Source organism: Mytilus edulis, chromosome 6 (assembly GCF_963676685.1).
Source record: "Mytilus edulis chromosome 6, xbMytEdul2.2, whole genome shotgun sequence".
NCBI lineage: Eukaryota > Metazoa > Mollusca > Bivalvia > Mytilida > Mytilidae > Mytilus > Mytilus edulis.
In genome coordinates this window covers 41,691,695-41,714,008 of record NC_092349.1, presented here as the reverse complement: position 1 = coordinate 41,714,008, position 22,314 = coordinate 41,691,695, and the positions used below count along the sequence as shown (strand labels likewise).

General features: G+C 30.9%; 1 protein-coding gene across 7 annotated transcripts in view; it reads left to right on the top strand.

Moving 5' to 3' along the window:
* LOC139527662 (calcium-transporting ATPase sarcoplasmic/endoplasmic reticulum type-like) overlaps positions 1-22,314 on the top strand; it is a 75,341-nt gene that overhangs the window by 25,549 nt on the left and 27,478 nt on the right. For all 7 annotated transcript variants that reach the window (XR_011665411.1, XR_011665410.1, XM_071323212.1 and 4 more), the window contains exons 9-13: positions 14,015-14,103; positions 17,960-18,043; positions 19,059-19,152; positions 20,553-20,683; positions 21,243-21,331. Coding sequence is in view for 5 of the 7 variants with exons in the window: in XM_071323212.1 (XP_071179313.1) it covers positions 14,015-14,103; positions 17,960-18,043; positions 19,059-19,152; positions 20,553-20,683; positions 21,243-21,331 (487 nt within the window). In the remaining 2 variants the exon portion in view is untranslated. The remainder of the gene's footprint in view (positions 1-14,014; positions 14,104-17,959; positions 18,044-19,058; positions 19,153-20,552; positions 20,684-21,242; positions 21,332-22,314) is intronic.

Sequence of the window (22,314 nt, the reverse complement as noted above, 5' to 3'; positions counted from 1 at the left end):
CATTCCCTCTTTGTGATGAGGTGATTTTTTTTTGTATCAAATGTTCATTTCATTACAACTCATCATATTGATAATGAAAGACATAATGGCTTCTATCTTAAATGGTTTGTTGGCTTTAATGAAGGCTAAACAAGATTTATTCACAAATTTTTATAGCAAGAAATTAATTACATTTGATTAATTTGCAAAGCAAGTAAGAAAATGCCAATGCTTCTATTACGTAACAAAATACCTCTTTATATCTCCTGGAATGTTTAAATGTTTTCAGGATATTTTATACATTGATTCTTATAATGCATAACATATTTTTAAGTCTCATAAGAAATGTTTAATGAAATAATTCTCCTTAAGCACACTCCTGGTCTGATGTCCAGAAAGCTGGAAAAATTTAAGAGTACATTATTTTTCTGTATCATTATTGTTGGTTGCATGAAATGTGAAAAAAGAAAGCATGTGCAAAATAAAAATAAATTGTTAGATGTGGACCTGAACCACACTATGACTCATATTGTAATGAACCCATGGTTATGTTTATAGGATTGTACAATGACAAACTTGGAGAAAAGAATGAACAAAAAAAACCTTGCTTGTTTCTCAACAAAACAATAACCGAAAACAAATATAACAGACATCTTATATGAATAAGCATCGTTAACTGACCCCCCAGATTGAATGGATATGTTTCCAACTGATGAAGTAATAGCAAGTTTATTTTGGCAGATTGTGTTGTTTTGTTAAAAAAGATTCCGTTGTTTTTCTTGAATAATTGAAATACTCATACTTTGTACCTCAGCTTACAGTCTGTTATTCTCTGATGGTTTCAAATGTAAAAATGTATTCTAGAATTATGCTGACTTACACCAGATCACAGGAGATCTCATTAAGCTTTCTGATGATGTAAAAACTTGTTGCTTGTGTTGACAGACTTGGTTCAGTCAGGTAACAGATACATCCCTCAGAATGATGATAGATTGTTAGGTGAAGAATCCAAGCAAATCTTCTGTAGTAATCATTGCTTAAATTTCTCTATTTTTTATTTGTATATGCTTAGTGAATGGATATGGAGCCTTAGTAGAATCTTTGGGTAAAATCATTTCAAGTCAGCAGATCTTACTACAGAATCCAAACAATTGATCAAGAACTTATTTCAAATTCTCTTGCTTTTTCATCTCTGTAATTTGTAACTTGCTTAACTACAAATGTATGTTGATATTAAAGCCCTGCCTAGAAAAATAGTCCTGTGTTTAAAGATGTTTGTTTGGTCTTCCAAATCATAACATTGTCTGGGTAGATGTAAACAGTAAAATAATCATGTCTGGTGCAGATAGATCATCTTTCACATGAACAGATGTCACACATTTCTGATTGAATTGTTTAGTGAAAGGTCAGGGTATTTTCTAACAACACTTAATGATGATCCACTTCCGGTTGATTCTTTAATTGCCACAGTGGACCAATTTCTTTTAACCTCAATTTGACTGCAGATTTATCTACAAATATTGAATTCATATGAACTTAAATATTTGATTATTTAATTTAAAAATGAAGGAAAAGAAATGACATGTGCAATTAATTAAGGGTCAGAACAGGGTAGTTTCTAAAAGTTTTGCCCACTCCCACTTTTAAACGGGACCTTCTTGATGTTTTGCCCACTTCCACCGTTGTAGTTACTTTCTAGAAGGTTTGCCCACTCCTAACATTGTACGTATGTTGAAATGACCAAATTCACCTGCCCTGTAGATCAAAACTTGATGTTCTAAAATTTTGTCAGAAATACAATGTGAAAATCAAAACAAGCATCTGAAAAAAATGTAATGCATTCTACCAGATTTTCTGTTGTCAGATATTAAATCATCATCAATTAAGTTGCAATATTGTTTGACCTTGAAAGAAATCAATAGACATATATATGTAGTATGTGTCTTGAAAAGTAATTCATATTGATTGTAGGTAACTATGGAATCTTACAGAGCATTTCTTGCTTTATTTTAGTTCTAAGAATGTTAACAAAGCTCAACAGAGTTGTTCATGTGTTTTGATTTTTGTAATCAAATTCTTGCTCTTTGAAGACCTCACTGTCTCATTCTAAGCATTTCTAGTGAATTAAGAGTTTTTCTATAGCTGTTTGTATTAATCTTGCATGATTTCTTATTGTGAATATCAGTCTTATAATATAAATCCACATACATCAAAAGAAATCTGATGAATTAAATTAAGATCAGTGATGGATTAGTTAATAAAGAACCTAGTCTTATCTCTGCCTACAAAATATTTATTAATATTTATGGGGGAAGACTATTTTAAGGATTTTTTATCCAAGTAAAAAGCTTGTCAAAACATAAAATGGTAAATGAACAGATGTAGTGTTTTGCTTAGATATTAATACTTTAGGTCATAGTACGACTTTCAATAATGAGCATAGCCAATACCACATATTTTTTGCAGTAACTGTTCATCTTGTGATTTATTTACTTTTGTACTATTTTAGGATTGTTATTTTAGTAAAATTAGGGGTAGAATTTATGATTTCAAGCAGAAATTAAAATCACTACCGCATTATTATTATTAGAGGTTTTAGCAGATTATAATATTTATAAAGACATAAAACAATAAATGATAACAATTTGTGAGAATTCCTATAGAGAAAGTAGATGTTTTATTACATATGGTTATTTGAATTTTCATTAGTTAATTATAAGCTAGGAGACAGTTGCACAGTGTTGGTTGTCTTTTGAGTGGAAAGAGTAGTTTGTACATTTGAAATAAGATTAAATAGCAAACACAGTAGCGATGAGCAACTGTTGCATTTAATTTGTCAAGCTATTACAACTAAAACTGTTGGTACTACATTATTCGTTTTTTTCAAGACATAAAGTTTAAAGTAAAATGGATTGTAGAATTGGTTGTTTTATTTAAATAGAATTGAAAAAGTAAATTCAATGATAAGACCAGGACAATTGTTACTTAGAAATAAATTAGACTTTCCATTGTAGAACAAACATGTTCAGCAAATAAGTTCCATAAAGTTTCAGGCAGCAAAATTGAATTGAAGACTTGTCCAAATGTTTTGGAGCCAATTATTGAAGAGACAACTGTCTTTATAACTCTACAGAGACATGTCAGACTTGATTTTACACATAAGAAGTCTGAACCTAACACGAATATTTTTCATTATTTATAAAATTAGGAAACAAATTATGTTTGCAAAACATTCAGGCATTTAATAGCAAGATATTTTCAGGGATTCAAACACATTTGAATCATTGTCATAAAAGGCTGACTACTTTCATGTATCTGGGATGACATGAAATATTATCCCAGGGTAGCCTAGATATTTATCTGTCTTGCACTCTTGTCATTTAATTCTTTTTGACACCCAATCAACTCAAATTAAAATGTAGGAAAAAGCACAAATGTTATTTGCACTATCTCTGTTATGAGTTATATGTTTGAGTTTGAGACCAGAATATCTCAGCAACCTACAACCAGGTTTATATTTTATATTTTTTGAAATAAGGGAGGACATTTTATATCAAGTTGCAAATAGGTTTATATGATATACACCCGATTTGTATTGTAAGAGACATTTGTTGAGAAGATTCGAGTCTTTGCAGAAATCGAAAACAATATGGGTTATTGAGACAGCAATAAGAAAGTAGTATATAAAAATCTTGATAGCAAGGTTCTTCAGTGCCAAACAAGTGTCCATATTCAGTTGTCAAAACTTTACATTACATTGTCCCCTCCCCCTTGAATCTAGAGCAAGCTTTGACTGAAATCAAGGCTATTAACCTATAAAAACATATAAACAAACTAGGAGTACTCTATCTTAGGCATTCTTGTATACTAATAATTGGCAGGCATACTTCTATAGATTGCAGAATGCAGAAGCACATGTCATTGTGCAATGTCCAGGTACATTCATCTTCTTCCTCAGATCAGTACCATTCTGCTAACCCAGAATAATGGTGGCAATAAAATCTAAACATAAAAACAAGAGTAGTTAACAAAAACCATTTATGTTTTGAGTTGAACATCAAGGTGATTTCAGCTTCAGTGGAGAGATGGTAAAATTAGAATTTGTTAATGATTTGCAATTAGTAAAAGGTGGAATAGTACTCAACAGAACTGTTGAAAGTGTTAAACACATCACTGTAGAGACATTGACTTACCTGGAACCAGTAGTGATGAAATTGGCAAGTGTTTTGGTTTAACGAAGGAAGAGCTAAAGTATAACATGTTACTGAGTGAGAGCAATATCTATCTAATTTGATGAAGATTTAATTAAAATAATCTTGTAATCTTTTCTCTGCAGGGAGGAAATATGTGTGTTTTCTAATGTTTATGGCACAATTTTTTACAAAAATAACAAGGTGAAAATTTGGGTACGTCTGAAATTTGTTGTTGTTATGATGGGGTACTGACATAATTAATAATATATTAGATAATTGTAAAAATTGCATGGAAAAAATGAAATGTCAAAAGTTATTCCTGATTTTTCTGTTTAACGAAGATTCTTCTCTTTACCAAATATATTTGTTTTCAAACAGATAAACTCTCTACTGGGAACTTTGTCTTTTTAATTGATTTACTCTTTGAGTGAGAAACTGTTAGCAGGCATGGGCTAAACATTTTGGATAGGTGGACATGTTACTTCAATTGAATGATGAGGAGGATTTTATATATCCGATTTTTTGATTTGTTTGATGAAAAAATTCAGTGCTCTCAATTTTGCTTTAAACAGGTGTTCTTTCCTGAATATATATATATATATATCTGACATCTTTGATGTATATCTGGTCAATGGTCAATAAAATGATTCATGGTCTACAGTAGATTTGTAAAGGCTATTATTTATATATTTCTAAAAGACCAATTGTAAATCATTTCGGAGGGTCATAGATAGCACACTGAACTTCAATATTAAATTCAATTAGATCTGGAAACTGCAATGTTACGTATAAGTAATTAAATTTTGTCAAATATTTGACCCTTATTTCACGCATTTATATTTAAAAACAAGTAAAATCTGGATCTCTTTTAGAAGTAACCAGCATTGTTACTTGAATACAAACTATTGATAAATGTAATAATAAAAAATAGTCTGTATAAAATATGAACAGATATATCTTGTAAAAAAAGTCTCTGTGTGTAATAGGAGTGGGAGGGATAATGAATGTCACAGATGTCTATATCTATGTGTATACACGTACATGTACATCTAAATGACTAATTTATATACAATTGTCTCTGTTAACTTTCCAATGGTTGCAGCTATTTTTTAAATTTCCTGTTAAATATAACATTTTACATTGATATAGACAGTTTCAGTGATATATGCCAGTACAGTCTTGGTTTTGTTCTTGTGTTGTACTGTTACACCACTGTCCCAGATTAGGTGAGGGCTGGCACCTTCTAACAAGTTTAACCCCTCCATATTTTGTAAGTGCCTGTCTCATGTCAGGAGCAGCTTACTTAGTGTTTGTTAGTTGTTGCTATGTAGCATATTTGTTTTTATTCATTATTTTGTACATTAATTAGGCTGATAGTTTTCCCATTTAAATTGTTTGACATTTGTCATTTTGTGGGCTTTTGTAGCTGACTTTGCATTATGGACTTTTCTCATTAGTGAAGGCCATACGGTGTCCTATTATTGTTTATTTCTGTGTCATTTGGTTTGGTCTCTTGTGTGAGATTAGTCACATTATGTTTCATGTTAGGTCTTTTTTCTTGTAAATGAAGCATTCCAAGAGAGCCTCGAAATATGTTATCATATTTTTAAATGTTAGTTCAAAATACTTGTGTAATGTTATTTTATGTTGCTCATTGGCATTTCATAGAGAAGACCTGATTTATTAACACTATTTTAATGATTGGCCAAAGGTTTAAAGTGGATTCATAAGACATAATAAATAAATAAATCAAAGTTCAAGATCACATGACTTGTCTAAAAAGAAATGTTTACATGATAGCAGGTTATATTGAGTAGTTTATTAATAACAGCATCCTCTAATAGATTTTTGATTTATCAGAATTTAAATGTCAGCACACTGATCTTCCTTATCACATAACTGTCAGTGAGATTTGTAGGCAGACATCTGGGCAACATGTGGTCAATATAATCTGTAGTAATTGAACCTTATATATTTCATGCTTAAAACCTGCAATTTCATCAAGCAGTAAACATTTGAGTTGACAGCATACATTTTTGGGCAAGAGACCACTCAAGTAGAGACACATTTCACACAAATGATATATGTTCTTTATGTCTTAATTACAATCCCTTTCCCTTTCCACGAATGCATATATGTGACCTACCAAATTAGACCAGGTTTGTAATAACATGAGCAACATGATAGGTGCCACATGTAGAGAAGGATCTGCTGAGATTACCCCCAGTTTTTGGTGAGGTTCATGTTGCTGTCTTAAGTTTTCTATGTTGTGTCTTCCAGACTTTTATCTGTTTGTCTGTCTTTTTCTTTTTCAGCCATGGCATTGTCAGTTTATTTTCAATCTATGAGTTTGGAAGTCCCTCTGGTATCTTTTGCCCCTCTTTTTGAATATTTTTATCATTATTTTTCTGTTGGAAATAATATTCCATTGCTAAACTTCTCTTACATCAAGATTTAAGAAATCAGTATATACTTAATCTAAGTACGAATATACCTTTGATCAGAGCTACCTTTCTTTAATGTGAAAAGACTGTTGATAACACTGCCTTAGGAAAAAAGAGTTTAAAAGAACTTTCGAAAGAAAGGAATTTGGCAAGGGGAACATGTACAAATTGCTGATTCAGGAAAACATTCAAACTTCAGTGAACTGATGCAACCTTTGATGGAAGCAGGGTTAAAACATATTTTTGTCAGAAAGGCCACTTTTCATTGGGAAATCAAGATAAATCTATCAATCTAAAAATAGCATTATGCTTCATAACTTTGATGTTTATTTAACTTTGAGTATAAATGAAAGTGTGCAATGAGCTGTTAACTGATAAATTGTTTCAGATGTCATTTTTCAGACATTGTTGCATTGTTATCATGCCAGAAAGATAGACTCTGAACCTGCTATGCATATCAATATGTACTAACTGCATGTTCAAATCTTTACAAGGTCGCTGTTATAATGAAGAAACCTTGCAATATTACAATAAGCTTCAGTCAGTCATGGGTATTAATGTTTAAATTGCATATCATTTGTAGGTGAAACAAATATTCAGATTATTCTATAGAGGGTACAAAATATGAAAAAGAGAACCTTCAGATGGGTAAATTTTGGCTTGAAAGATAAGTGATTGCGATTGAAAGCTGTTTAAATTTGAAAGAGAAATTTAAACAGTAACTTTTCTAAATGCAATGTTAATGAATAACCCTGTTTATTAGGTAAAGCAACCCGTAGATCTTTTATATATATTTTTTTCATAGAACAGGTTAAAATCACATTTGGCAAACCAGATTTTTTACATATCTTACTTTAAATCAAATGCATTATTGTGATGACGATATATTTTGAAAAATAGTTCTTGATTATGCAGCTGTAATCAACTTACATATATACATTATCATGATGAAGTATTCATATCACATTATGTGTTTATAAGTGCCAAGATCATTTACTCTGATTAGACATTTTTAATCACTTGGCTCAGCAAAGAGGATTTTTCTTTTCTTTGTACCTGTTGCAACAAAAATAGTCGATAAAGTTTTAGATGCATTTTATTAATATTAAGTATTAAAGATGTATTATGAAAACTACTTGTACTGAAATATAATTTAAATGTTTTGAAACGTTCATTATTTAAATTGAAACAAATTGTCATCTAGGGGTGTGTATGTGAGAGAATAGTAGAAAAGAATATTTGTAACTTCTATTATAACATTGGTGGTTTGGATGGCATTTGAATAAACTCATTCATTATGAGAATGTTAAAATATCCAACTGAAAGGCTATCATTTATGACTTATGTCCTTTTATCTTGCTAAGATTTCAATAAGAAAAACATGACTAAGATTCATAATTTCTAATAGTAATTGTCTTTCATCAAACCATCATTTCAAAAAGTTATGACCTAAGTAACCGGTAAAGTTTTTCATTGAGTTTGCAGTCCCTTATTTATTTTATATTACACTGAAGATGTTAAACATTCAGCTTGTAGATGTCTTTGATTTACAGCAAATAAATATTCTGATAATAAATATAAATTTGTGTACAAAATTGCATGTGCAAACTCTCTATGAACCTAACAGAAATGATGCTGTTGTTGCTGTCTGATTTATCAGTCAAATTATTATCTTAATGTTTAATGTAAAATATATATTTAAATTTAGAAAAGAAGATTAGACAGATTTTTTATATTTTTCAAGAATCAGAACTTGTTTTATTGGTAGATTTAGTTACACATATATATTAAAATTTGTTTTATCAAAGAAACCAAATAATCTTGTTAACTATAAAATCTATTTTTTACCTTAACCCCAGTATATTTTGGACTGACAATCTTGGTTATAATGGGGATTAAAACACTGTGAATCACTTCAATGATTTACAAAGTACTATTCTTGGTTTAGCAGGTTGCTGAGAGTGTTTGTATCAATAGTTATGACCATACAACCTTGTGACTGACAGGTGTTACTGTCAGTTAATTACCAATTATCTGGACATCTTATCTATAAGCCAAATATCTTTTTTCTATAATATTTTATGATCCAAATTATTACTTTCAGAATGTTAGGAATTATTGCATGGTCTTCATAAATAATGAGTAGGAAATGACCTTTGTTTGACCTCAGTGCATGTTTATGCATTTCCTGTCATGCTAATTGCAACAATACTCTATTCCATATTTCCAGATTACACATTAACTAAAAACTGCTATTCTGAAAGCATTCTACATATATCAAAATTTGAAGCTGAAGGACGCCTTCCGGTGGTGCAGGAGTTTCTCGCTACATTGAAGACCCATTGGTGGCTTTCAAATGTTGTTTGCTTTATGGTTAGGTTGTTGTGGCTTTGACACATTCCCCATTTCCGTTCTCAATTATACATGTTTCTGTCTGAAAAGAACAAAGAATAGATAACCAAAAAGAAGTGACATAGGGCAAAAATTAAATGGACAACCCAACTATCTGAAATAAACAATAGGACAGTCAACATGAATTGTTCTAAAGGATGGACAAATGTTCAAACTAAATAATCCTATCTGTATTTAGACTTAATTTCATTATGACACCAATTGACTTTAATTTTTAGCTCACCTGACCTGAAAGGTCAAGTGAGCTTTTCTAATCACTTGGCGTCCGTCATCCGTCGTCCGTAAACTTTTACCAAAATCTTCTCCTACTGGGCCAAATTTAACCAAACTTGGCCACAATCATCATTGGGGTATCTAGTTTAAGAAATGTGTAGCGTGACCCGGCCAACCAACCAAGATGGTCGCCATGGCTAAAAATAGAACATAGGGGTAAAATGTAGATTTTGGCTTATATCTCTGAAACCAAAGCATTTAGAGCAAATCTGACATGTTGTAAAATTGTTTATAAAGTCAAGATCTGTCTGCCCTGAAATTGTCAGACAAATTAGACAACCTGTTGTTGGGTTGCTGCCACTGAGTAAGTAATTTTAAGGAAATTTTGCAGTTTTTGGTTATTATCTTGAATATTTTTATAGATAGAGATAAACTGTGAACAGCAATAATGTTCAGCAAAGTAAGATCTACAAATAAGTCAACATGACCAAAATTGTCAATTGACCCCTTAAGAAGTTATTGCCCTTTATAGTCAATTTTCAACCATTTTTCAAAAATTTTAATGATCTTTTAAAAAATCTTCTCTGAAACTACTGGGCCAAATGTTTTCATTGGGTATCTAGTTTTAAAAATGTGGCCGATGACCCGGCCAACCAACCAAGATGGCTGCCATGGCTAAAAATAGTACTTAGGGGTAAAATGTAGACTTTGGCTTATATCTCAGAAACCAAAGCATTTAGAGCAAATCTGATGGGGGTAAAATTGTTTATCAGGTTAAGATCTATCTGCCCTGAAATTTTCAGAAAAATCGGACAACCTGTTGTTGGGTTGCCCCCGAAATAGTAATTTTTAAGGAAATTTTGCAGTTTTTGGTTATTATCTTGAATGTTTTTATAGATAGAGATAAACTGTAAACAGCAATAATGTTCAACAAATTAAGATCTACAAATAAATCTACATGACCAAAATTTTCAATTGACACCTTTAATAGGGAGTTATTGCCCTTTTCAGTCAATTTTTAACAATTTCATAAATTTTTGTAAATTTTTACAAAATATTTTCAACTATAATTACTTGGCCAAGTTCATTATAGATGAGATAATTGTAGCAGCAAGAATGTTCAGTAAAGTAAGACCACCATCACCAAAACACAATTTTCTCATGAATTTATCTGTATTCATTGGTTAATATGCACATAAGACCAAGGTGATCAACACAGGCTCTTGAGAGTCTCTATTTTTTTTTTATGGTTAAGGGATCTTTCAAATTTTCCATTTCTGTGAATCTTTCTTGCTGAAATGATATATTTGTATGTTATAGAACAATGTAACAAGTATACAAGTAAACAATGAACTCAAAATTTGTCTTACTTCTTGGTGTTTAGGAAGAGTTGTAGTGAAATTTAAAGTAAAGAAGGATTTATTTTGATATTGTAACCTTTTTTCAAAGCCATGTTTTATTACAGTAATCCTTTCAATTACTCCACACATAGGCAAACAAATAGTTGCTTTTCTTATCTGCAATAAGTAGCTACTGTTCCTATTAAATTGTGATTAAAAGATTTGTGAAGGCATTACTACCAGTAATTACAAAGCTGTTAAGTTTATAGAGAAAACAGAGGATTAAGTAGTACAACATGACTTGGTGCCTTGTAAATTCTGTTCCATAGTCGTAGAATCTTGAACCATATATATGGATGATAAAATTTTCAAAGCAACTGAACCTACCAGAGGTGCTTGAAACCCCTAGATAGGTATTACAAATTGTGTTATTGCTGCATTGATTCTGAAATTCAAAAGTGAATCAGTAAGTCTATCTCTTTATGTTTTCTAAGTTAAAATGATGGTTATGTACAATTCTCTCATTCTGACCACTTAAATTCTTTGCTACTCCTTTATTATGTTCAAATTGACATCACTAAAAAATGAAAATATGAATGAAAAGTTGATGACAAAAAGTATAATAGATTTATGTAAAAAGTGTGTTCATCATATGGGATATAAACATGCCTAAAGGAAAGTTGGGGAAAATATTTCGTAAAAAATCATTTATTTAATAAAATTTAGAATGGAACACACTCTAAACACACTTCATATTTATTTTATTGATAGTTTAAATAAAAGATTAAGCTCAGGGAATTGCTATTCAAGTTCTGCTATTCTGTTAGGAAATTATAGTTTTATTTTGTGATTTTTTTCATGATTTTATAGTGTCGTTGTTTGCCCTCTATGGCAATAAAGTCAGTTTTGGAGAACTGAAGTCAGAAGGTCATTGACATGCCTGTGTCCTTGATTTAGCACATATTTGATACGTCAGCCTTTCTGTTCAGATCCCTATATAACAGATTGTTATGAAAAACTGCCAACAGTTCTCAATGATAGGAGTTAAATTGCCAATTAGACTTCTAGAATTCAAGCACATAGTAATTTTCCCCTGTTGAATACCCCAAATTGTGATGGCATTGAATTCTTCTTTTTGCAGAAAGGTAATAAGCTGTGAAATAGGTAGAGGTTACCTAAGGATAACATTCCAGAAAAGATTATTTTAGTTTATATAATCATGTTGATTTAATTAGCAAACCTTGCAGCATGCATTGGGCATCTTTCTCTCACAACATTGCCACCTCTGGCTAGGAAAACATATGTTTTATATATCCTATTCTAATTTGTTGTGTCAGAAACTGTAGGTTTTTCTTCGACAGATGTATTATATATCTGTGTACATCATTTCTCCATATTTAGGTGTGACGTAGCTGATTCTTGTGGTTTATTGGGTACTCTATTTTTTGTTCTTTCACATAATTGTTTTGATAAACTGTCCAGATTGAATAGCTTATTTTAGAAACACCATCTGACTTTGTTTGTAGTATCTACACTCAGATCATTTTAAAGCCCTTTTTATGTCAAGGGGTCTCATACACTTTGGAGATGTAATGCTTCTAATCTTAGAACCTCTTTAATAATAAATTCTTCTCCAAGGTTAAAGAAAACTATGCTTACAGAAAAATCTTGCAGTGCAGAAATAAAAAAAACCCTGATAGAATGGGATTGATAAACTTGATAAATTAAGATAATAGAGATGAAAGTGTGCCTCAACAACAGTTGTATTTGAAATGAAACATAGCATCAATTTCTCATTTATTCTACATTACCTATACAGTAATGATGAAATCAAGGTCATCTTAAGTGTTGATCATGTATAATTGATTTGAATCTCTGCATCAGTAAGGGATTACAGATGAGAAGTAAATAGTTTTCCTGTTGATTGTGTCATATCAGAATATTGGACCACTTATCAGGTCTAAGCTGTATGGGCCTGTTAGACAGTAGGGATTTCTTGAATTTTTTAAAAGGAATTAAACACAAATTGTGCTGATTTATACATGTAATACAAATCTGTTTTGCCATTTGTTGTCACAATCTACACATATATATGTATCTGGATTATATAGTTCTATTTTTATTTCATTTGTCCACCAAATAAGTAGAAAATAAGTATGAATCTATGTCTTAACAGCAAATATCATCATTGTTTTTATTGATATACTAGGTTGAAGCAATTACCTTCTTAGTATAGTGTTTTTTAATCATACCCATCCTCTTATATTTATACATTTCTAGTGACAATCCTGGAATTAAACTGTAATTGACATAAATTGGTAGAAAAAAATGTATGAGATTGTTGAAGTTTGATCTTGGTCTTATTTATTTGAGAACATATATAACCTATGGCAAACATCCCTGATTGGTTGTAAACAGTTATAAACCATTGCTTGATAGGTCCCATCTGGTTATAGGTGAGATTCAATGATTCCCACCTGTATTCACCTGTAAGGTATATCTTACCTGTATAGATTATTACTGAGATATGATTGCTTTTTTATTGGGAATTAAGCAACGAGAAAACCTGTATTTAGATTGATTTTTAGAAAAGTGCTAAATCTGTCTTTTGAAAAAAAATCATTATAAAAATGTAATCAAGTTTATTAGTTTTTCATGGACTATTGTCATATCAGTTATAGTAAGCATTTTTCTGAGTTTTAGAGTTCTCAGTTTAGATGTTATCATCAGTCACTTTACAATGGTTTATCTTGCTTTGATTCAGTCCATGTTGGTGGAATCTAAACTGCTACTTGTTTTCATAAAAAGGTTTAAAGATTTAGGTGACATTAAAATACTTTGGCAAGGAGTTGGGGCTCTGTATTTAACAGATTATACTGTTTCAGCTGTTAAAATATACAGACATCAACAAAAGCTTGTTAACAACAGGCCTAGAGAAATTAAGTTGGAAAACTTGTGTTATTATTTTATCAAGATAATCTATACCAGAGCATCCCCTAGTTAATGTGTGGTAAAAATGTCAAAGTTGATTATAGACAATTAGCAATTTAAACTTAAGTAATCAGTAAGGCATTTAGCAGGAGATACCTGTGGTGTTTAGATGGGAAATTACATCACTGATTATTTACATGTAATTTTTAAGCTAAATGGAAGTCTTTGATACCCAAAAAATAATTTCATGGTCTGAAGTTTGCACCTGTAATTTCTACTGTCTTTCCTAGTGAATCCAATTATTTTGTCAAATGATGAAGTAACATCTGATTTTTGTGTGGTCAAAGAGAGATAACCTCAGTTTTTCAAATACAAAAATACTAATTTTTTAGTTGATTGGGCAAGATCCAACAATTTGTATACATTAAAGCCAGAAAACACATTGCTAAATTACAAATATGATTAATAGTAGATATTCAAAAGAAATTTTGGTTCTTTTTAGGAAAAATCAGAGACGAAATGATGGATACAGAAACAGAGAAGACACCATTGCAACAGAAATTAGATGAATTTGGACAACAATTGTCTAAGGTATTTCTCACAAAAAATATGTCATATTTAAGACTAGACCAACTAATTGTGGCATAAAATAAATGATCACACCTTGATTAACAGTTTGGAATAAAGACTGCTTGTTTCCTGTTGGGATAATGCTTATCTGCTGTTCTGATTAGCTGATTGACGAGGGTGATATAAAAATACATAATCCAGGTGTGAAAAAACAATCTGTATCTCATGTGGTGTAATTAGTTCAGTAAATAATTGTCTGGTCTGTTTCATAGCTGATGTTCCCAACAGTTTGATCTGCAAGCTAAATAGTATCATATTAGAAGCTACAAGGTTATGTCCTTCAATGTGAGGATTCAGCATATATATCTACCATGCAGTTCAATGCCCTCAGCCTTATAATAACATCTTATCTTTTTGTGATTCAGCTGCAACTGATTGATTTGATTCATATTTGAAATTACAGAATTGATTTTAATACATTGTTAGAACAAAATAAAGATATGATTTTTTTCGCCTTAATTGCCAATATATCTTGAAAGTTTGCCCTACCTGTACAAAATATTTGCCTCCTCAAGAGATTTTTTTCTTCATCATATTTTAAATTCTGATTATGAAAAATAGAATGTGAATTGTTTCTCCCTTATTATCTATCTTCAATGCACCTTAGCATTATTTGCCTTTTCAAGAGATTTTTTTCACCATAATCATTTAAATTCTGATCTGTAGGAACAATAGAATGTAAATTGTTTCTCCCTAATTTACTGTCTACAATGCACCCCAGTAGTACACCCATCTACATCTATGTCCACCTTGCATGAATTATTTGCTTATCTTAAGATATATATTTTTCAAAATCATTTAAGTTTTAAAAAATGCACTCAAATTCTGATTATAGTACAAATGTAGTATATATTGGTGGAAAAAATACTTCCATACCTGTGCAAAATTATTTTGAAAGTGAAAGCAAATGATATTTTTTAATATCAACTTAGTAGAGGTCTAATGCACATAGGTTTACTTTTCTTTTAAATATTTTCTTCCTAATGTATATTTAATTATCAGTACTTCTTTGACCCCAAAATCTGACATAACAGATGATGTTTTTTGTAAGATCACAATAAGAATCATTTGTACTACTGTACACAGGTCAAACCGTGTTTCTGTTCACTGATAAAAAATGGTCTGTAAGCATACTGTGTTGGTTTTCCATGGTCACTGAAAAAGTTCTTATGACCAGGAACACCAGTAGGTCAACAGAAATGAGGAGGTTGTCTTGGTTAACCAGTTTAAGATAAGGTGGAAACTGCTTTCTTTTGTTGAATCACCTATAAATGAACTTTTCAAATATTGGAAAATTACATGAGTAACATTAAATATAAAGAGACAAATAAAAAATTCAATTTGAAAGAAACTGGTTTGAATAATGTTTTGGTGATTGTTTTAAGATTTTTACTGAATATAAACAAATTTTAATCAAACTGAATCTCAGGAACAGAAGTTCAAATCAAGTATTGATGGGATTGGTATTGTTTTCTGGTCAGTTGTCAGTGTCCACAAATAAAGGCTATGATCTTCATGACGCTGAACTTGAATGTTATTGATGTAAAAGTTATTGTTAGCTAGCCATGTAATAGTTATTTAGTTTAATGAACTTCGTCTTTGGAGAAGTTGTTGATTGAATATCTCCATTATCTCAGTCTTCAAATGACTCTCTCAAAAGTACAATGTACCTGAAATTCTGTCTTATATAAAATTAATTTTGACAATGTCTCTGATGTCTGGATGAAAAGAGGGACTATGTTAAATTCATTTATATCAACTCTTTCATATGTCTGTAGAGTTTTAGATTTATTGATTTTCAAAATTGATAAGACATAACACAGTGTTAATGAATGAAAAGAGAATTGTGTAACAAATGCTAGAAACAAACAAATAGTTATGCAAGTCTATAAATTCATCAGTGTGTCCATTCTTGGTAAATAGATTTTAGGACATCTTACAAGAAACAATTATATCAATCACGGCCACGGCCAATGGTGTTGGTAAATATTATATTTTGGGATTAATAAATCTTATATGTCTTCAAAGTTATGCCTTTAAAACAGTATGGTATGTTACATAAAAGACATACATTTGATAAACTCCTTGTTCTATACAGGTGTCTCATTCAGTTAAAACCTATGTCGTGCTTGTTATCATTATTGACCATTCCAATGTAGACGATATAAATTGCAAAATTTCAATACAAAAGGGAAAACAGAATTTCAGAACTCAATTATAAATAGTTTGATTGGATTTGAAGTTTTAAGACATAGATTCTGATATATATTGATCTGAAATAGATATACAGACGTGTATAATCTTCATATTGTTGGATTTAGCAGAATATCGTTGAAGTTTATGAATTTTTATTTTTTCTGTTTGCATTTCATTTCATGTTAGCTTTTTTATGATGAATATTTTAGTCTATTTTGGTTAGTGGTCAATATTTATTTCTACAGTCATGAAAAGGCATAACATGTTTGCTGCTAGATGTTAAAAAGAATTAGAAAATCAATTAATTTCTGTAAGCAGATCAATGTAAACCACAATGCCTTAGTTAGAAAGGTTAACTTCCACATTTAACTACGGTACTCCTGATCAACTGGTAAACTCAAGTATATATTATCTAGAATTGCACATAATTCCTTTGCTCATCTGTTGTTTGAGGGTTTTGTATCTTGTGCAAACACCTCACATGAATTGTTAATGCATTTATTTCTTTATTTCTGGGATGAGTCCTTTGAAGAGGATTAAAACATAATAAAAAAATACATGTTCCTTAGTTTCTTCATTTTATTAAACCTTTCAGCAAATATTCAGAAAAACTTTTAATCAATTTGATACGAAACCTTCTTTGATCTTGTCGATATCCATAAAAATTTTATTTATTAAAAGTCATAATTTCATCTACATCAAATATAATGATCTTTAATAACCCAAATTTTCTTTGAAATTATACACATGGATTATAGGAGAACGTCATTGAGATTGGTTTGTTTTTTTTGAAATAAAGATTAAGAGTGTTTTGCCATGTTATGAGGAAACTTTAATGAGATATGAAGAGATATCTTGTCTGAACCTTTATTACCAAGATTGTATGACTGGAGCAATGATAACTCTTGGCTGTTGTCTATACCATTTATTAGTTTCTATGGTAAATAATTGCAGCAGAAGTTTTGTAATGACAATTATGTTTTGCATCTGCATTCCTCTTGTATATCTTCATGTATATAGTTGAAGTCTTTGATAAGGTACATCTATATTCAAAAGCTTTGTCAGTGCATTTCTTTGTAAAGAATATGCTTCTAGTATTGGCTACTTTAAAATAATCTAAACAAAATGTTAAGTCCTCTAGTCAAACACCCATTTACTTTTGACAACAGGATATGTAGTCACACATTTCATCCTCTATACACTGAGATAGGGAAACACTTGTCTATCTTTGTAGTCAGATAAGAAAACTCTTTGTCATTCTACCATTAGGGCAGTTAGTCTACCTTTGAACATTAGGATAGGGAAACGCTTGTCTATCTTTGAACATTAGGATAGGGAAACACTTGTCTACCTTTGGCAAGTTGAACATTTCAACATTAGTATTGATGGCCAAAAAGATAGCTAAACAAGTGTATACAATTGTTTCTGAATCAATTAAACTCATATAGTATAGTGTGTTATGTACTGTGATTTTATTTCTTACAGCAGTCTAGTTTTGCCTGAGGCTTTTATTTCTTAAGACAACATTTTTTATAAGAATGGACATTAGATGTGTTTGTTGTATATGTTACAAGCTGTGCTTCATTACTAAATGTTATGTTTACCATTTAATTTGTTTCAGGTGATCACCATTATTTGTATTGCTGTATGGGCCATCAACATCGGACATTTCAATGATCCAGCTCACGGTGGATCATGGGTCAAGGTGAGCTATTTAATGATATCCTGTTTGATTAATTGTAAAAAATGGCACAAAATTAGACATAATCAGATCACTGTTATAATATGGACACAATATCTCAAACACAGTCAAAGAACATACACTAACTACAGATAAAAAGCTCCCCAGATGGTAATAATATATGAAGATTTTGTTCTAATATTGAAAATTCATCATTAACAAAGAATATACATGTAATATAGAATGCTAAATTAGGCTTTATATACCAGAATGCATGTTACAATTAGTTGTTTCTAAAAGACACTATTTTCTGAAGGTCTTAAAATGATTTAATTTAATAGATCAGAAAGAGAATATTGATTTCTCGGCAACAGTTTACAGAATATTGACACAATTGTTTTAAATCACCTATATTTCTGAAGGACGTCAGTGTTACTTAGTTTTAAATGGTCAATAAACAGTGTACAGAGTACTGACTAAAACTCTAAAAGGGAAAATGTAAAGATAAAATTGCCTTGTAGCAGACTAAACAAATAAATGTTGTGACAGTAGATATTGTCCATGTTAAGTGGTCAGTCATATATATATTGATATATCTGCAAAGTTTCATTTTCATCCAAGCAAAAAGATGACATAAATGGTAAAGTGATAAGTTCCAGAATCTGATTTGACGTCATAATTGTGTTTAAACAGGAAGTTAATGTATGATAGGTTACACTCAGGGGAACAGTGTTGCATTAAAGGGTCAATGTTCCAATATATACTGACCATAAACAGATAGATTTAGTAGATTTTTGCATGTTATATGTAAAAGATGTTATTGGTTAGGATATTTGTGAAACATAACTCATTATTTTATTCATATAATATACACTTTTAAGGGGTAGAATGAATAATTAATCAGGAAGCTAGATATAAGAAGATGTGGTATGAATTCCAATGAGACAACTCTCCATCCAAGTTACAATTTGTAAAGTAAACCATTATAGTCATAGATTTACTTGAAGGTTCATTTATTTCAATATTTATTTATTTGTAGGGAGCTATCTATTATTTCAAAATAGCTGTTGCTTTGGCTGTGGCTGCTATCCCAGAAGGTTTACCCGCTGTCATTACAACTTGTCTTGCCTTAGGTTTGTATGTGAACACCAGTGGTCATTCCCTTTCTTAGAACTGTTATATATATATTCTTCTTAATATCATTAAAATTTTAGCTAGTCTCTGGTTGACTAGAATACATATCATACTCCCCTGTAGCCCACACAAATATCATTTAAATTTTTACTGCTTTCTTAGTCTCCTAAATCCATGCAATACACATTTTTCACAACTTTTGTAAAAAGAATATCCATGATGTTGGATAGTTTTTTGGGTCCATGAGTGAAAGAAACGCTTACGAAAGTAAGCTAAAATTCAATCAAGTGTTAATTCCAATTTAACAACAGATTTGCAAAATAAAAATATGATGTGAGAATACTTGAGGTCAAGGAGCAGTAAGGCTATATCACAGATGTTGGTTAAAATTTGCATTTATATTTGGCTTGTTGGTTGTATGGGGAAATGTTTACCAAAATCTGTGACAAAACCAACTTACTGTAACTTGAACTTAGCACAAAAAGACAAAGACTGATAGAATAGCAATTACATGTGATAGGCAAAACATTCTAAATACAACAGACATGAAACATGTGATATGCAAAACATTCTAAATACAACAGACATGAAACATGTGATAGGCAAAACATTCTAAATACAACAGACATGAAACATGTGATAGGCAAAACATTCTAAATACAACAGACATGAAACATGTGATAGGCAAAACATTCTAAATACAACAGACATGAAACATGTGATAGGCAAAATATTCTAAATACAACAGACTTGAAACGTGTGATAGGCAAAACATTCTAAATACAACAGACATGAAACATGTGATAGGCAAAACATTCTAAATACAACAGACATGAAACATGTGATAGGCAAAACATTCTAAATACAACAGACTTGAAAATAAGTACATAGCAAAATGAAAAAAAAATGATGTTTTCTTTCTATTACAATAATCAGTAAGACATATAACAATTGGTGTTTCTCTTACAAGTCTAGGCCTCACAAAAGGTCATACAACTTATAACCAACCAGTTGAAAACTTTTCATATTGTGTACAAAATACAAGTATTTCTGAAGTAGTGGTCAATCCTAGCAAGTTTAGTAAAATGTATTTAACTTTAAAATATTTCAAAAACAACAGTGTTTTTAAAGGTCATTGTGAACCCATTCCTTTAATAAAAACTTTAAAAAATATATACTGTGGATACGTTTATAATTGTGGATACAAATTTTGTTGATGAGAAAAAAATGTTCTTTCATAGAAGTTGATTTTGTGGCTTTGCCAAAGTTTGCATACACGCTAATTGTTTTGTTTTTCAATGAACACTTAAATATGTAAATTCCACAAGTGAAAATGAATCCACAGCAATAGAAAGACAACCTAAAATTTTGCTAATGCATACTGTATTTTTTATTTCAGGTACACGAAGAATGGCAAAGAAAAATGCAATTGTGAGAAGTTTACCCTCAGTAGAGACTCTTGGTTGTACTTCAGTAATCTGTTCTGATAAAACTGGTACCCTGACAACCAATCAGATGTCTGTTTGTAGGGTATGTAGATTGCACCAGTCATCTAGCAAAATACAGAAATTTTGTGTCATTTTCAAGAAAAGCTTTTATCACTCAAGGAATAGGTGACTGGAAATAACAAGAAGGTTAAATGATAAACAATTAAGCAAACAAACAAAAACATCTGAAAATTGAATATGTTTTGTCAAAGTAAAAAATATTTAAAATATCTGCATTAGGTTACTTGTTGGTTGAGGTTTGGGTACTTTGGTTCTTGATCAGACTTATTAATGAGATTACATAAGATGGTATAAGTCATTAGTACATTATGTACATTAGTGCCAGGAATGCTGTAACGTTGGGTTATTTAATGTTTCCTCTGTTCATCACTACACATGGTACCAATTAGTTTACAGTAGATAATGAGCAGTAATAAATTACTGTTTATCTGATTGTCAAAACATCACTCGTTTAATTTTTTGTATCGCTTAAGTTGCAAATGACATTCTATTTTTGTCTCAAGATGATGGCAAATATTTGCATCTATTCTTAATATAAACTTACTGAAGTACTAAATGTGAAATGTATATGTTTATTTTAGATGCTCACATTTGCCAAAATCGAAGGAAATGATGTTAAAACAGATCAGTTTGAAATCACAGGATCAACTTATGCCCCTGAAGGTGACATGTAAGTACTCACAACAAAACATTTTCTGACACAATATAAAAAATACCTGAAGTTGCAATATCAAAACATCAGTCTAATCATTTCCAATTTAGACCAGTGGCGGATCTAGAATTTTTCATAAGTAGGGGCCCACTGACTGCCTAAGAGGGGGCCCACTTTAGTCACGCTTCAGTGATTCCCTATATAAGCAACCAATTTTTTTCCCAAAAAGGGGGGGGCCGGGCCCCTGCCCCCCCCCCCCCCCCCCCCCCTAAATCCGCCTCTGTAGACAACATAAAGCATACCATTGTTTCAGAAATAATTGATACAAGCTATACTTTATTGTAGTTTTAACATGGGTAGGCATTATATTTGTGATTATTTTTGCCTGAGCAATAGTAAGGGCTAAAATAACACGAATATAATGCCTACCTATGTTAAAACTACTAAAAAATGTATAGCTTGCATCAATTATTTCGATTCTAAATAGGACAATTAAGGTAATTTCTATGTCTGATAGGTGTAAAAGCATTTGTGTAGGCTCTTCCAAGAACCTCCCTTTTTTGTTTGTAAAGAAGCAAATGACTGGCACTGATTTTTCAGAGGGAGGAGTTTGAACATCCAGCATGTACGGTTGTTGTATTTGGTCAAATATGTCAATTTCGGAATGCAACACATTACAGTCATAATAAATGAATTATTAACATCATGTGCGCGATTTAAGAGTTTGAAAGTGTTTTAAAGTTAAGGAAATATATTAAGTGCATGATAATTTGATAAAATTCATTATTCTGAAGAAGTATGATATATTGGCTGAAAATATGGGGACATGCAAATTTTTCAAATCTGTACTCCTTTACAACATCATTACCCTGCAAAGAAAGTTTATGGAAACATATTGTATGAAATTATATTTTAGGATCGTATGATGTCATCGTCTGTGTCGTCATCGTCCTAAGACACATTGGTTTCCAGATAATAACTTGAGTTTAAATGAATGGATC